Source organism: Ambystoma mexicanum, chromosome 4p (genome assembly GCF_040938575.1).
Source record: "Ambystoma mexicanum isolate Mex_15411 chromosome 4p, UKY_AmexF1_1, whole genome shotgun sequence".
NCBI lineage: Eukaryota > Metazoa > Chordata > Amphibia > Caudata > Ambystomatidae > Ambystoma > Ambystoma mexicanum.
In genome coordinates, this window is record NC_090927.1 from 96,067,973 (window position 1) to 96,083,142 (window position 15,170).

Sequence of the window (15,170 nt, forward strand, 5' to 3'; positions counted from 1 at the left end):
CAGCAACACAGTTATAAGCCATCTATAAATGTTGAGACCCCCCTCTAATTTAGCCCCATCGTAACAAAAATCCCACCAAACTTTACAAACACATGTATATCTAGATCTAAAATCTTTTTGCAAACTTTTGTGTAGATTCATGAAATGGCACCATATTTATAAGCCCTTACAATATTTTGAGACCCCCTCTAATTTTGCCCCGTGTTGACAGAATGTCATCAAACTTTACAAAAACATGTATATCTATATCTAAAATCTTTTTGCAAACCTTTGTATAGATTTGTCAAATGGCACCACATTTATAAGCCTTTACAATATTTTGGCACCTCCCTCTACTTTTGTTCCCTCTTGACAAAACAGTGGCTCACTTTCCACAACCATTCAGAACCAGGTCTAGAATGAAATTCTAAAATGTCATGCAGTTTCATTGAGTGGCACCAAAGTTATAAGCCATCCAAAAACAGCTTTTCACCAACCCTGTAATGCAAAAATAGGCATAGAAGTATCCGAACATCTGAAGTGTTCCTGAACATCACAGGACTGTACCCGAACATCCAGACTGTTCGCAGACTTCAGGGATCAAAAACTCCAGTTTTTTGGCTTCTTACAGCCATATCCCATCCCATCCTCATCACCCCTCAGCTCCCCAGAGATTGTTTGATAGGTTTTACAAGGGCAATGTTGTGTTTTTTAATATGTGTTTACAGCAACGTTTGCGGGCCCCAATTCTAGCCCCAATGCATGCCTATGGGGAAATAAATTTCTCCTGAATTCTCTCGAGAAATCTCCCTCCTAGGTGCCTCAGAATGTTGGCATGTATGCTGCTCTTTCATTGTTTTATTCTCTGTTCTCTTCTCCTCTCCTTTTCCCCTTCTCTCCTCTCCTCCCCTTACTTTTTTTCTATGCACTTATTCTATCTGAATAGTCCCTGGACCTAGTACGATAGTTACAAATGTTTGTCCCCCCCCCCCTCCTTACTTGTTTCCCCCCCTCCCTCTCCAGCCCTATCCGAAATGTTGTCAGGCCTAGTATGATACTTTTGCTCCTGTCACTCCTTTCTCGTCCCCTCTACATCACCTCCTGTAATTCTCGGGTTCTACCAGAAATGTCGTCAGGACTAGTACAGTAGTCGCCTGTCTCATACATGCCAACATTTCAACCCACCTGTGCGGGAGATTACGTCAGAAAAATGGGGAGACAAAGATTTTCCCATAGGAATGCATTGAGCAAAGATTAATTTTAGGCAAAAGGACGTGAAAAATAGCATTATTTTTCACGCAAAAATAGGGAGTCTCCCGCCTAAATCGGGAGGGTTGGCATGTATGCTGTCTGTTTCCATTCCCTCCTCCCGTCTGTGTCTTACCACTTGCTCTATCTGAAATGTGGCTGGGCTGAGTATGATAGTTATTTCACATTCTTTTGTTCATGGCCTGTAAGAATGTTTTGTATTCTCCCTTGTTCCCTCCCTTGTCATGAAGCGCTTTGAAACACATTGGGCCTCATTACACGGATGGCGGTAAGGATTTACTGGTACCGGTAAATCCTTACCGCCTTACTACGAGGTCCCTTTGCGGGTTGGGGGATTTAACGCCTGCTTTTTGCAGGCGTTAAAATCCAACCCGCAACGGGACCTCGGAGCTAATTACGGCACCGCAAAATTGCGGTGCCGTAATTAGCGCCTTCCCCATTCCCATAGAGCCCTATGGGGCAGAAATGGGAATGGGGAAGGGCAATGGCGGAAGGGGGATTTACTGCCCCTCCAACCTTGGAATGGGGCGGTAAATCCCCTTTCCACCAAGGCGGTGCCGGTATTTTACCGGCATGAGCCATGGCGCTAAGCGCCATGGCTCACCGCCTACCGTGTAATGAGGCCCATTGTGTATAGGCGCTCTATAAATAAACTATCATATCATAATACTTTGCCTCTGTGTCTTTAATGGTATCATGACTTTCCAAAACGTTGGTATGGAAAATCTATATTATCCATTTGGGGACAAAAGTCCAGGCCTGGTTTTAACTTTGCATTTTGGGATTTGTAATGGTGGTGTCAGAATTGGGAAGTCCAGGACTACAGATCCCAGAATGCAACGTCTTTTTGTATTCACATTTTTATTGAAACTTGTATAACACAAATAACTAAATGGGACATGTGTTTATGTCACATCCAGGAACCTGCCCCAGATCTCCTCATGTAAATCACCAGAATGCAAAGTAAACCAGAACTGGATTAAAATCTCCTCAATGGAACGAACAAATGGATAATGTTGGCATATATGTTGTCAACAAGTCATACGGTATAAGGGCGTCACAACATGGGAAATCATTATTCCTAAAGGAGGTTCACCTTGATGGTCCGCGCGAGCCCATAGATGACCCGTCGTTATAAGGTCCACAACCAATATGGCCGCCACACCAACCGTCCTAAGCGGTCTAGTCTTCTGGAGGCTGCCCCTCTTCAGAAACTATTGTGATTGTGGCGCCTCTGATGTCACTTTTGTGCGACGCCCTGCGTTAGTTTGGTTATAATGTCGCTTTTAAGTGAGGTCACACCAATGTTCAGCAGCTTCAGAGTCCAGTGTTTGTTATCATAATGCCGCCCGGGAAGAGGTGTGCGGCGAAGGCCAAGGTGAGCCGCGAGCGGGTACATACCGAGTAAAGGGCAGCGGCGCTGTGTGGTTTCTAGCAACGTTATAAGTTATACACCAAGTGAAGTGATCCCTGCCACATCAATGATCATTACCCCGGGATCTTTCCCTTCTGACATATCCTCTTCGGGGACCCACACTTTCCTTATCAACTAACATCTATCCCCCGACTCTTATCTGCCGTTGCTGCACAGTGCTGCCAGCTAGACCCATGAAAAGTGGGTGTAGCCTGCCCAGCCAGGCTATTTCCCTTTGCACTCTGGCAGTTGTAGTTTAGCTTTACCTTTTACAATACAAGACTGCAAGTTGCAATGCAAAGCAGCAGGGCTGGGTAGCTACCCTACAAGTACAAGTACTTGCCACGACTTTATATGAGAATGATGCCCTTTCTCAAGTGACCAGACTCCTCGTGCCACACTGATCCGAGCCTCCCTGTTCTGGCTCTAATGGTCCGTCCACCCCTGCACCCTGCGAGTGACTTTTCACATATTCCTTTCCACTCACATATATGGTTTTCCCAGCGAGTGACCTATCTCCGCCCTAGTTACCCAACCCCCTTTTGGGTGTGGCAGAGTAACCTTTTGCAGGTGCACATTTAGAGGGAACCGCGTTGCTCTCTAAAGACTGACAAGAACATTCTGCTGAAAGCTCGGCCCCAGCACTGCCCATTTCATAGGAGCAAGTAGAGCGGTCTGAGTAGGGAAACGGCATAGTTACCAGCATAACCCATTCTAATTAGTAGGTGCTTATCCAGTCACGGTTTTTCTTTGTGTTCTGGGACTTGTAGTTCCATATTATAAAACTCTAGACTACAAGTCACGGGATGCAAAGAAAGACAGAACAGGATAAGCACTTTCATATTGCAATGGGTCATGTTGGCAACTATGAAACTGTTGTGAATGGTACTTTCAAGGCATGTTCGTTTCCCTGATAGTTCCGTTTCTGTGTTCAGTTTTGTGCTGGATTTCGTTGCATCGGCTAAGTTTTTTCAAGCACTTGGAAAAAACTATGCTGAATTAACCAGAATTGATGTAACACTTGCTGGTGTGTGAGAGTAGTAGAAGTCGAAGTGCATTTTGTCCAGCTAGACTACATTTATGTCGTGGGGGATCACTGCATTCTAATGGCTGAGGGGTTGTGCAGTATGTTGTTCGGTAAAGGCGTAATGTTGCATATGTGTGCCGGTGAGTAGCCTTGCCTTTGGCTAACTTCCATAAGTATGGAGTGCAATACGTACCAGTCGGCTGTTGCTGGCTTCTTGGTCTTGTATCTGCAGTGTGGATTATCTCCTGTTTTCTACTGGTTATATTTAATCAGATTAGTTTTGGCAATTCTTACCGTATATTGGTTATTGCATGGGAATATATTTCTGCCCCAGTCGTCCTGGGTTGAATAGATACCTCAAAAGGGGCAGGGTTAGTCAGGGTGCCGTGGGGAATAGCCATGTCTTCAGGAAGGCCAGGTGTTCCTCCATGCGTCGGATGTTAAGCGGCATAGAGTTCCAGATAGTGGGTGCTTAGATTGAGAAAGAGGAGCCTCCAGTGTTGGTAGATTTGAAGGAGAATATTACCGCCAGGAGAGTAGTACCTGAGGGCAGGTATCTATTGGGATGGTGATTTTCTGTTAAAGGTATTTTGGGGCTGACTAGTGTAGGGCTCGGTGAGTGATGCACATGGCTTTGAAAGTGAACTGTCCTCAGACCGGGAGCCAGTGGAGGACACAGAGGGGTGGAGGGGGAAGTGGTGTGCTCCATGGGGTTAAGGGTGAGGAGGAGCCCAGTTGCTGAGTGCTGGACCCTTTGGAACTTTGTGAGTTGATAGGCAGGGGCGCCTGTTAAGAAGACCAGTTTTTCTGTAGTCCTACCAAGCCTTCATAAAAACCATATCTGCGGCAGTACAAAAACTTCACTCTAAGTATATGGCTGTACCAACTGAGAATGTAGGTAGCATGGACAAAGCAGTCAGGCTTATCTTAGGAGAGAGGGCTGTAGGTCGGTACAAAGACATTATAGTATACATGAGCTCCAAAGAAACACTGATACACTAAGTATTATAAAAATAATGGTTTATTTTAAATACATTAGGCCAAGATAAATCTGGGGCAATCACATAAGTTATAAACACATTTATGAACCCAACACACTACCTATGGTGTACAAACCAAGGTGTAACTGTATTAAGAATAGCATTCAGCAGTTCAATGTGAGGCAAACCTATAGTTGTATATTCAGAAAGGCAATATGCTATTCTTGGGCAATAAAACCAGGTTAGTTACTTTTAGGTTACAATAAGTAATTCAAGGGTAGTAGACCCTATTGGTCTGACTATATAATGTGTTATTCTAGTGTAGACACACCTATTAGACCAACAGTATTGCAAGGATCTCTTGCAAAATATGTAACTTTCTTCTATCAAGAATGGATACGGTTACACTACCAGTATTACCTTTTATAAAACAGTTCAGAGCTAGTGTAACTTATATACTTCCTAGAGGGCAAGAGAAGGATTAACGTCAAGGCTGTTTTAGGAATGCGCTAAAGCAGATCAGGGAAAGCAAAACCCAATACCACACATTTCGAAGTGCACACAACTAGTCAAGGTGGGTAAATCCTATAGGAAGGCTTTTATTTATTTTATTGGGCATGAAGGAATTGTTTCAAAGCACTCACTGGGAAAGGGAAGAGAATGGGGCACAGCAAGACAATGGAATATAACAGTGGTAAAGCGCCTATACACAGGCAAGTGTTTGAAAGTGCTGATGGGAACATGGTGGGGGGCGGGGGGGACAGTCGTTCAGAGCCCTTGAAATTCTGAAGCGATAATAGTCTGCACAGCCAGAGTAAGTGCATGTGATACAATTAACATTTGAGACAACAGCAAATTGGTCTGACGATTCTGCAGTTTTCCAAGTGCAATTAAGGAGTGAAGATGGGGAACAGACTCTTTGGGCAAGGTTCATTCGGGATCCAAGTTCTTCCATTTGATGGAGACTGGGGTAAGCACAGAGAGCCACTCTCTTGGGCTATTGCTCCAAGTGATGGTGAGGCGAGTACAGGGCCTGCAGGTGAGTGCAAGAGGACTGGCGGGGTTGCCCGGGACCTGTGCCGCAGAAGCCAGTAAACAAACTGTACGGACAACGGAGGGAGAGGGGGAAAGAGCAGAGGGATAGGTTAGCAGGGTAGAGGGGAAGAGGAGTTGGAAAGTGTTGAAGAGTTTCTGGAACTTAAGGAGCTTAGGCTCAAGACGGAAGGTGGCAGGGAGGCTATTCCAGAGGGAGGCCTCTGCTGAGGATCTAGATAAATCTCTGCTTGGAGAACCGGTTCACTCACAGAAGGTTGGATGTAGATGAGCGTAGGGCTCGGGAGGCACAGAATTTAGGTAGGCATTGTTGCAGATAGGTAGGTACCAGACCCCAGAAAGCCTTGTGGACAATGCAGTGAAAGAGCAACAAATAAAATAGTGGTCCTTTGAGGCCTTGTGAACATTCGGAGCGTGCAAGTGCGGAGAGAGAGAGAAGGAACAGGGGAGGCGGTAAGTGCTAGAGGTTCCACAGAGGGGGGCGGGGTGGAGTGGCAGAGAGCCATTTCCAAGGCAACAGGTTAGTGCCAGGCAGTGCCCACTTGGTGGAAGTGGGGTCACCAGCCAACACAATAAGTGGAGGCCTTTGAGACATAACAGGCCAATTGGTGCCCGAAGGCACGTGCGGGGGAGGACGGGCACTGCGGGCGATTGGACAGAAGGCCAGGACCCAGAAGGACACATGGCCCAGGCCACTAATCACAGCGACTGTGGGGGTTTAGCACGGGAGGGAGAGACAGAAGGAGGAGGAGAAGATGAAGGTCTTGAGGTACTTGCGGAACTTGAGGAGATATGGCTCATTATGGCGAGAGAGGGGGAGTCTGTGCCAGAGGAGGGACCCAGCCGAGGAAAGAGAATGTCCACCTGCTCTTTGCTTAGGGAATCGCTTGACAAGCAGAGAGTTGGAGCCAGAGGATCGGAGGGATCTGGAAGGAGAGTATTTGTTGAGAGCAAGCCGCAGATACCCTGGTGCCTGGCCCCAGAAGGCCTTATGGGTGATGCAGAGGGATTTTAATTCGATTCTTGCAGCAGCCGGGAGCCAATGGAGAGATTTTAGGGCTGTAGAGATACAGTCCCTGGGCTTGAGGCCAAGGATAAGTCTTGCTGGCCTATTCTGGATTAGCTGGAGAGGGCAGAGAGAAGAAGGTAGATTGAGGAAGAGGCTGTTAAAATAGTCCAGCCTGGAGAGTACCAGAGCTCTGGAGACATTAAGCTTTTGAGGAAAGGGAGGATGCCTCTGAGGAGTTAGAGTTGGAAGTGGGCCTTCTTGGCAAGGTCCAAGATGTGAGGAATGAAAGATAGAGAGCAGTCGAAGATAACTCAGAGGTTTCATAGGGAGGGGAGCCCATAGATGGTGGCAAGAGTCAAGGGAGAATACAGCGTTCAGGACTCCTGATGGGAAGAATCTCAGTCTTGCTGGCATTGTGACTGAGATCATTCGAGGTGCACCAAAACTGGATGGCGGACATGCAATCAGGGATGACAGAGGAAGTAGGAAGAGATGCAGAGGGTAGTCTGAAGAAGGGTTGGGTGCCGTTTGCATAAAACTGTAATTGCAGTGAGAAAGTGGCGATAAGGTGAGCATGATAGAAGAGATGGACGTTAAAGAGCCAAAGCGAAAGGATAGAGCCCTGGTGAACGCCACAGGTTGCGATAGAAGTGGGTGAGGTCGAACAACCCAGGATGATCTGGGAGGGACAGTCAGTGATGAAGGAGGTCAACCGCCCAGTGCCCGTTATGAGGTACCAAGGGTATCATGGAGCCGCTTTATGAGGATGGAGTGGTTGACAGTTTCAAAAGCAGAGGAGAGATCGAGTAGAATGAGAACAGCACTTTAGGAATGATAAAACACTACCAACTCTATTACTTTTTAGAAGAGTGAACCAGAGTTCAAAGCTGGCAAAATAATGTCTATACTTATTAAAGAAGCAACAAGCAACTTAAAGGCAATTATTAACATTTAGGCACTTTTGTAACGTGTTCTATTACAAAACTAATGTTACTCAACTCATTTACAAGTAGGTACTTTCAACATTTGCTACAGATTTCAAGAGAGAAGCCTGATCATCAAAGTCCTCACAAAGTGGTGTGCAAGTGGGAGCAGTCTGCAGCAGGTTGCTATTTTCCCTGTTTGAGTTCTGTGGAGTCACGCTGCAGCTTAAATTCGGGGACGCTGTGTTGAGCGAGAGGAGCTCCACCCCCTTTTACTTGCTACTAAATCTCTTGTTAACCGCAAAGCGGTGTGTAATTGAGAGCAGTCTGCAGTCTACAGACAGCAGCAGCATTAATATCAGCATCAGCAGGCGATCAGAGAGCTGTGGTTGTTTCAGCTGCCGCGATTGGAGTAGTTTCCACATGAGTACGGCAGATTGAAGTCTCTCCCTTTTTGAGTCTTTCGTTCTCCTGTAGGCTGTCTTGGACACAGCTACAGGGGACCGCCTGAACTGACCTGCACTAACGCTGCATTACATCCCATCCCATATCCTTCTTGCCTCATCTGCTGTGCGGAACTGTAAAATCGTTAGCACTCAACACGTTTACAAGTATTATTTCCACCATTCAGGCCCCATTGTCAACTTGGAGACTGCGGGGCATCGACCCTTTGATCCAAGCTACTATTTAAGGATCTGTGCTCAGCAGGTAATGCAATCGGCCCGTTTGGAAGAATGGAGATGGTGAAGGAGAGGGGTGCGGTCCATGAGATCTCCTGCCCCACTGATAGTTTTTGGATGACCTGGAATTGGGCGTGGAAGTGGAAAACTTTATAGCTCCACGCCGAAACGAAGTTATAGGAAAGCAGCTGAGGGAGTGTGCACACAATCTTGGCTCAGAGGGCGGCCAATTGACGACCAAGGCCCAAGAATTCAAGGGGATTGCCCTTTTAAGAATAGGGTAGAAATTCGGCGCAAGAGCAGCTTCCCCCCTGCAACATGTTGGCGAAGGTCTTGAGCCTCCTACGCCAAGAGGGGTACACCGTACTGGCCCTCACATGCAACGTCTTCCTTGGACAATCTGCCAAATTGACAGAGGACTTGTATAGCAACCCGTTGTCACTGGTTTCTCTGGAGATAGTTGTAATGGCAGATAGGCCTGGACAGAATGAGTCGGGGATTGACTCCTGGTCATTCGTGATTACCCAGCCTCCTGCAATATATAAGTTTGAAAACAGAAATAAAGGGTTAATAAATAAAACATTAATAAATAAAACAATCACAACTGGCACTTAAATCAATATGGGAGCCAAGCGGCCTCACTTCGAGTAATCTATTGTCGAACCAACGTTTTTTTAATCGCAGAATAGACAAGAGAACTGAATTAATTGAGGGTAAGGCTGGAGGAAACATTGGAACTATGGATTATGCGGTACCGGCCACCTCTAGTCAGGCGATGGCAGAGGAGGTGCCGGACCGTGCTGTCTTGGACAGGCTGGGAGTAACAGACTTGGTTACTGAGGTTAGTCAAGCCTCCCCCACGGGGTGTGACCAATCATCCTGAAAGTAGGGGGAGCGAAGACGCACAGAGCCAGGCGGAGGACCGAAATGTAATTACTCGGGAGTGACCACCCATCCCCAGTGCCTTTAGGTCCTGGGCCCTTGATATTCAAACTTATCGTAAAATGGCAACTATGGAAGAGCATGAGCAATAAAAGGGCCAAATTGATGCCTGACAAAAGCCTGCAACTGAGCCCTTTACGCTGCCAGAATATAAGTCGCCCCAGAACATCGGCGGCAAGTGGAGAACATCGGAATGTAGATAAAGTTCTTTCAGCCGAGATCTCTTACTGGACATGGCGGTAGCCCAAGTCGCAGAACAGATTGATACAGGCTAGATAGCAGCTTTCTCGATCACAATGGCGTGTTTTATGAAACTTTATGAAACTTTGAGTGATCAGATAAGAGATCAAACAACTGTAATGGCAATGCTCCATTCCAAGGTTCTATTTGTGAAAGTATTCATAACTGCGCTACAAGGCAATTTGGATAAAAATTCTGCGCAGATTACTAATATTGTACATAGTATCATCAACCCAATAATAAACGAAAAAAACAAAAGGTTTGACCAGGAGAAACAAATGATGGAAACACCACTTGAAGCAGAAAAGGAAGAATATGCGTATATCGAACGCAGTTGAGAGGCCCTTTGAACTGATGCAAGTAGATCCATTGAATTCGATTCCCTTGCAGAATAAACAGGGCCACGATTCAATGCATATGGCGAACACTCCTCCAGGCCTTATTGAGGGTGAGGCCAGTGACGGCAGCTGCTACGAAAACCCGGAAACCATACGTACGATGGCTACAAGTGAACAAAGAGAATTAGGAAAGCTTACGGGAAAGTTAGGAGCCGTATCCACGACCGAGGAGCCTAGTTTGAGCAATCCTCAGAAGAAATTTGAGGGATTCTCCAGACTGTTGGATGGGAGGACGGCCTCACAGAAAGCTGATAGGTCCCCACAAAGTCAGAGATAATCTCTAAAGATGAAACTTTCCAAAAATAAGAAGCGGGAGAATAAAGCGATGTAAAGGATACAAAATCCAAGAGTTTCTTAACCTCCGCCACCCTCTTAAAAAAATCTCCTTATTGAGAAACCGATCACTCCCCAAAACCAATGGTGAAACCATAGGGTCAGACAAAAAATCACTAATTTAAACGCACCAAACAGGGGCGGTCTCCCAGAGAGCTGAAAAAGGCCAGCTGTCAAATAGGTGGAGGTCCATGAGGAAGATGAGGACTTGGACCTAATCATCTTGTCAACATATACATAGCCTGACGACTAGGGCAGTATAGATCAGAGAGGGAGAGGATGAAGTAGACATGCAGAGGGGGGGGGGGCACACGATGATTACAGTTCTGTGGAACAAAGCAGCAGGGAGGAAAATGACGGAAATGAAGATAATGAAAGATCTGATGAGCAATTTAAGAACGAATACGCTAGAGCGCTTAAAATTGATTCAGTGCCACCAGGGGCGAGGATCAACAGGGCATCCAGAGGGGCGGAGGCCCATCCCCCCCCTGTCGTACACTATAACTTCTATCGAATTGAGAAGGAAAGAAAAGGGGCTGCTAACAAGGTCGTCTCATTCAAGACAATGGAACAAAGGAGGAAGGATTTATCCAGTAAAACGAACGACCAAAGAGGCGGAAAAAACCTGGTAATCTAAAAAAGCCGACATTGTCAGGAGACAATGGAAGGGTTGTTGCAAAGAAATGGAATTTGATACTTTCTGACTGCTCTTGAGTATTGTATATAAATGACGATGTAATTCTGAACAAAAACTTGCAGCTATTCCATTGTATCCCAAACCTAAGGTGGATCCAGTCAAAGGACCTCCAACTGGTTGAATTCCCCAAAGAAGCTTGGCTGGATAAGCCGTAATTTACTTTTCCTCTGTTGTGATTAAACATCTATTATTGATGGAGGCAATGTAATTACTCCCAATAGGCTTCTCAGTAACAAAATTTGAACTAAAAGAAAAAAAGTCCACAGAAATCACAAATGGTAAGGAGACAGAGGATTTCCTCCAAAAATACCAGCCCTTAGAATCGTGAAAACAAAGTCCTGGGAAAGGGGGGGGGATGAGGGCAAACAAAAGCCAAACCAATCTACTCCCATCATATGTTTACTAAAAACAAATCTGAGATACTGCATCCTGGTGGAAGGCAGTAACCAGCCAAAGGGTGGGAGAGGTATTCAGGAGCAAAGATGGCCAGGGTTGGAGGAAGAAAATTGGAGCTGGCAAGCAGGCACTCTGGCAACTGGGAGTTCGAGATTATATTGTCTAAAGCCTGAGGAGGAAGTAGAGTCCCCTCACGTGGTTTTTGGAAGTTGGAATACCAGTGGCTTTGTCCATTTATTTGGTAAGGGTGATTTAGACTTCAACCATTTCGATGGCCTCTGCTTACAAGAAACGTGGCATTGTGAAACACCAGCCCTGGTGAGCTTTACCATTTTTTTAAATCTGGCAGGAAAAGGCCAAAAGTTAGTTGCAAGATATTCCCAATATAGGAGCCAGCCCTGTATAATTAAAAACAAAATTATTGTGCTGCAGTGTGTCCATCATTTGATCAGTATTATTGTGACACCGATTGAAATGCAGTATGAGCAGCCCTACAGATAAGGGGTCTATCGGACACTTTTACTCCCTAGAAATTGGCAAATACTCCCAAAAATAGGAAAAAGACATGAAATTTCCATACACCAACTACGCTGATGATACTCAGATCCTCGTCACGCTCTCAGGCTCCTGCGAGAAGGACACCTCACGCCTAAATGAAATCTACAGCAAAATCCAGGACTGGATGGCCGAGCACAGGCTTTGTCTAAACGATGACAAAACCGAGCTCCTACTCATTGGCTCCAAACAACGCCTCAACAAACTCAACTACAGTACAATTCTTTCAATATAGACGGAAACATCATCACGGTCTCCAAAAACGCCAAACTTTAGGGGTGTACCTTAACTCCACCCTGTCACTCAAGGCAAGTTAATGCTACAGCCTCCTCCTCGGCCAACACCACTAAATAATTACTGCCTGTAGACCTTACCTATCCACACAAAGCTGTATCATACTAGCAAGAGCACTGATATTATCAATTGACTACTGCAACTCCCTATATCTAAGTACCAGTAAGAAAAACATCCACAAACTCCAAATCTTGCAAAATAACGCTCTCAGAGCAGCCCTAAACATTCCACGCACTGACCACATATCCCATGCAAGACAGACGGCCAAATGGCTCCCCATAAAAGACAGACTCACTTTCAGAACTCTCATGATCACCCACAAATGTTTCGACAACACCGCCCCTAAATACCTTGCCGACAAATTCTGCACAAAGACCACATCTAGACCCACCAGAGCCAACTATGCCCACTGCCTTAGCATTCCTAAATACAGACTCCAAAAATCAGGCGGAACCAGCTTCCCAGTCCTAGCTGCTACAACTTGGAACTCCTTGCCCCCAGCGCTAAGAGACAAACACTCCTTCCCAGCCTTCTGATTCAAAGTCAAAACCTGGCTCTTCGCCAACATCCCTCCCACCTAATGTACATATATGAAACTATACACTGTCGGTTTATTTTGTAAAAATGTCTACTACAAGTCTTCAACATGTAAATTCCTGTATTAATGTAATGCTTTTATTGTATATTCTTGTACTGCTTCTATTGTAACTTCCTCTCCCATGCAATCTTCTATATGCCTGTATATTATCTCTATTCTCTCCTGTTTCTGTATTTATACCCTGTATGTAACCAGCTCCACAAGACAAGCGCCTAGCTACCTCAGGGTTCAGCGAGCTATATAAGCAAATAAAACAAACAAACAAAACAAAGCCACTAAAGATCCTATCATCTCCAACAACACTCTATCCCAAAAGGCCTCCAACATATCCACCAGCCTTCCACTCACTTCAGCCCCCCACCTCAAAGGAGCCCTTGTCAATGCCAGGCCTTTGACTGCCCACACATTAAATATAGCAGACCTCATCTCAACCAATAACCTTGACTTCTTAGCAGTCACTGAAACATCCAGCCGCAGGACCTTCCCTCACATTAGCACTACCAGACAACTACACTATCATTAGATCTGATAGAACTACTGGCAGGGGGGTGGGGTATCATTTATTTCAAAACACCAGCTTTGCATCAGAGAAGTGCCTAACAAACCTCGGCAGGAGAACTTCTCGCTGTCAAACTTCCCATCTCCACGACAGACACTACTCATCCACCTTCTATACAGACCACCGGTTCCTATCTCCTCATTTGAGGAAGACATCACTCACCTTCTCACCCATAACACCAAACCAAGCTCCCAAATTATGCTTCTGGGAGACCTTAAGCTATGCCTTTATGACATCCAAGATACCAATGCCATAGCCTTAGAGAACACACGGCCTGAGCTAGGCTTTACACACCTTATCTCTGAACCAACACATAACAAAGGTAGAACTCTGGATTGGCTGGCAGACATGAACTGTAATACCGAGATACTCTCCAATTCTCCTTGTGCCTGGACTGACCACCACATCATCTCCTTTGCCATTCAGGATACCACCTGCCCTATTCCTAGCTACCTGCAAGCACTGCCTTCATTAACCCGAAACAATTGCCTCATCACTCTTGTGAAGCGCCCTGGAGAAAAAACCCTTCAATCCTGAGTAAGAAAAAATTCAGCATTGAAAACAAAAAGCGATACCTTCAACGCTAGAATTCAGAATGCCAAATCTAGTACTAAAGAGCTCTTCACCATTCTCAGAGAGTTGGAGTCTCCCATCTCTCCTCCGGAATCCTGTACCAAAGATGCCTCATGGTGTGCCAACATTCAGAAGTTACTTGTAGACAAAATCTCCCTATTACAAGCCAAAATACGTAGCCTCATACCAAACACTATACATAGTGAGCCTCACATCACCACCGCCAATCCCTGTAGCCTATTCAGTTTCACTCCTGTAACCACGACGGAAGTTGTAGCAATCATTCGTAGCCTAAAACCTTCCAGATGCCAAGGCGACATCTGTCCAGCCACTATCATAAAAGAGGGGGCAAAGGAATTTGCTCCCTTCATCACATCCTTCATTAACGCCCCTCCTAAAAATAAAAAAAATAAAAATATAAATGATCCCGACCCAATTTCAGACCCATAACTACTGTGCCTTTTCTGCTGAAAATTTTAGACAAAGCGGTATATATACAAATTCAAAACCATCTTGAAGGCAAACAACCTGCTAGGTCTCCGACAATCCGATTTCAGACCAAGACATGGGACTGAGACAGCCTTGTTGGATTTAAAAATCCAAGGATAATGGGAACCCTGCTCTTCTCCTCCTGCTTGTTCAGTCAGCTGCGTTCAATTTAGTTGATCACAAGATCTTAACCAAACATCTGACTACAGTAGCTTAATTCTCACCTGAAATGGTCACCTGGATCCAGTCCTTCCTCGCAAACAGCGGCGCTGCCATGGACTCCATAAACGTAGTGAGCGCTGAGAGACATTTCCTTGCACCTCATTTTTAGTGTGAGGGACAGTTTATGTTAAGGTGTACCTCCCTGGGACGTTGCGTACCTGAGCTTTCAGGAGATGCACGTTGAGGTGATGCCAGTCTGTCGGTCGATTGGTAGTACGAAGAAAGATGACGCAAGAAGTCAGCCCCACTCCCGCCCTAATGGCACAGGGCTGAAGGGGAACCAACTCCTGACGCAACAATTTGGACGCTTCCCTGGATCTTAATGTGGTGCCAGAAGAGTGCAAGCTCTGACAGGGAAGGCCGTTCCAGCGTAGTACTGGGCTGGTAGATATCTGGTTCGGATGTAGTGGCAAGGTGTTGAAGAATGCTGGTATCAAACTTGAGCAAATGTCCAAACCGGAGGTGATAGGCAGACAGGATCAGCCAGAGGAAGGACAACTGAAAGGGGACCCGCAAGGCAATGTCATTACCAGGACACCT

General features: G+C 45.8%; 1 protein-coding gene across 2 annotated transcripts in view; it reads left to right on the top strand.

Moving 5' to 3' along the window:
* Positions 1–2,504: 2,504 nt before the first annotated feature.
* The window catches only part of ZNF512 (zinc finger protein 512), a 337,392-nt gene continuing 324,726 nt past the window's right edge, over positions 2,505–15,170 (top strand). For both annotated transcript variants that reach the window (XM_069605439.1, XM_069605440.1), the window contains exon 1: positions 2,505–2,626. In XM_069605439.1, the coding sequence (XP_069461540.1) occupies positions 2,591–2,626 (36 nt within the window). In that variant the 5' untranslated portion in view covers positions 2,505–2,590. The remainder of the gene's footprint in view (positions 2,627–15,170) is intronic.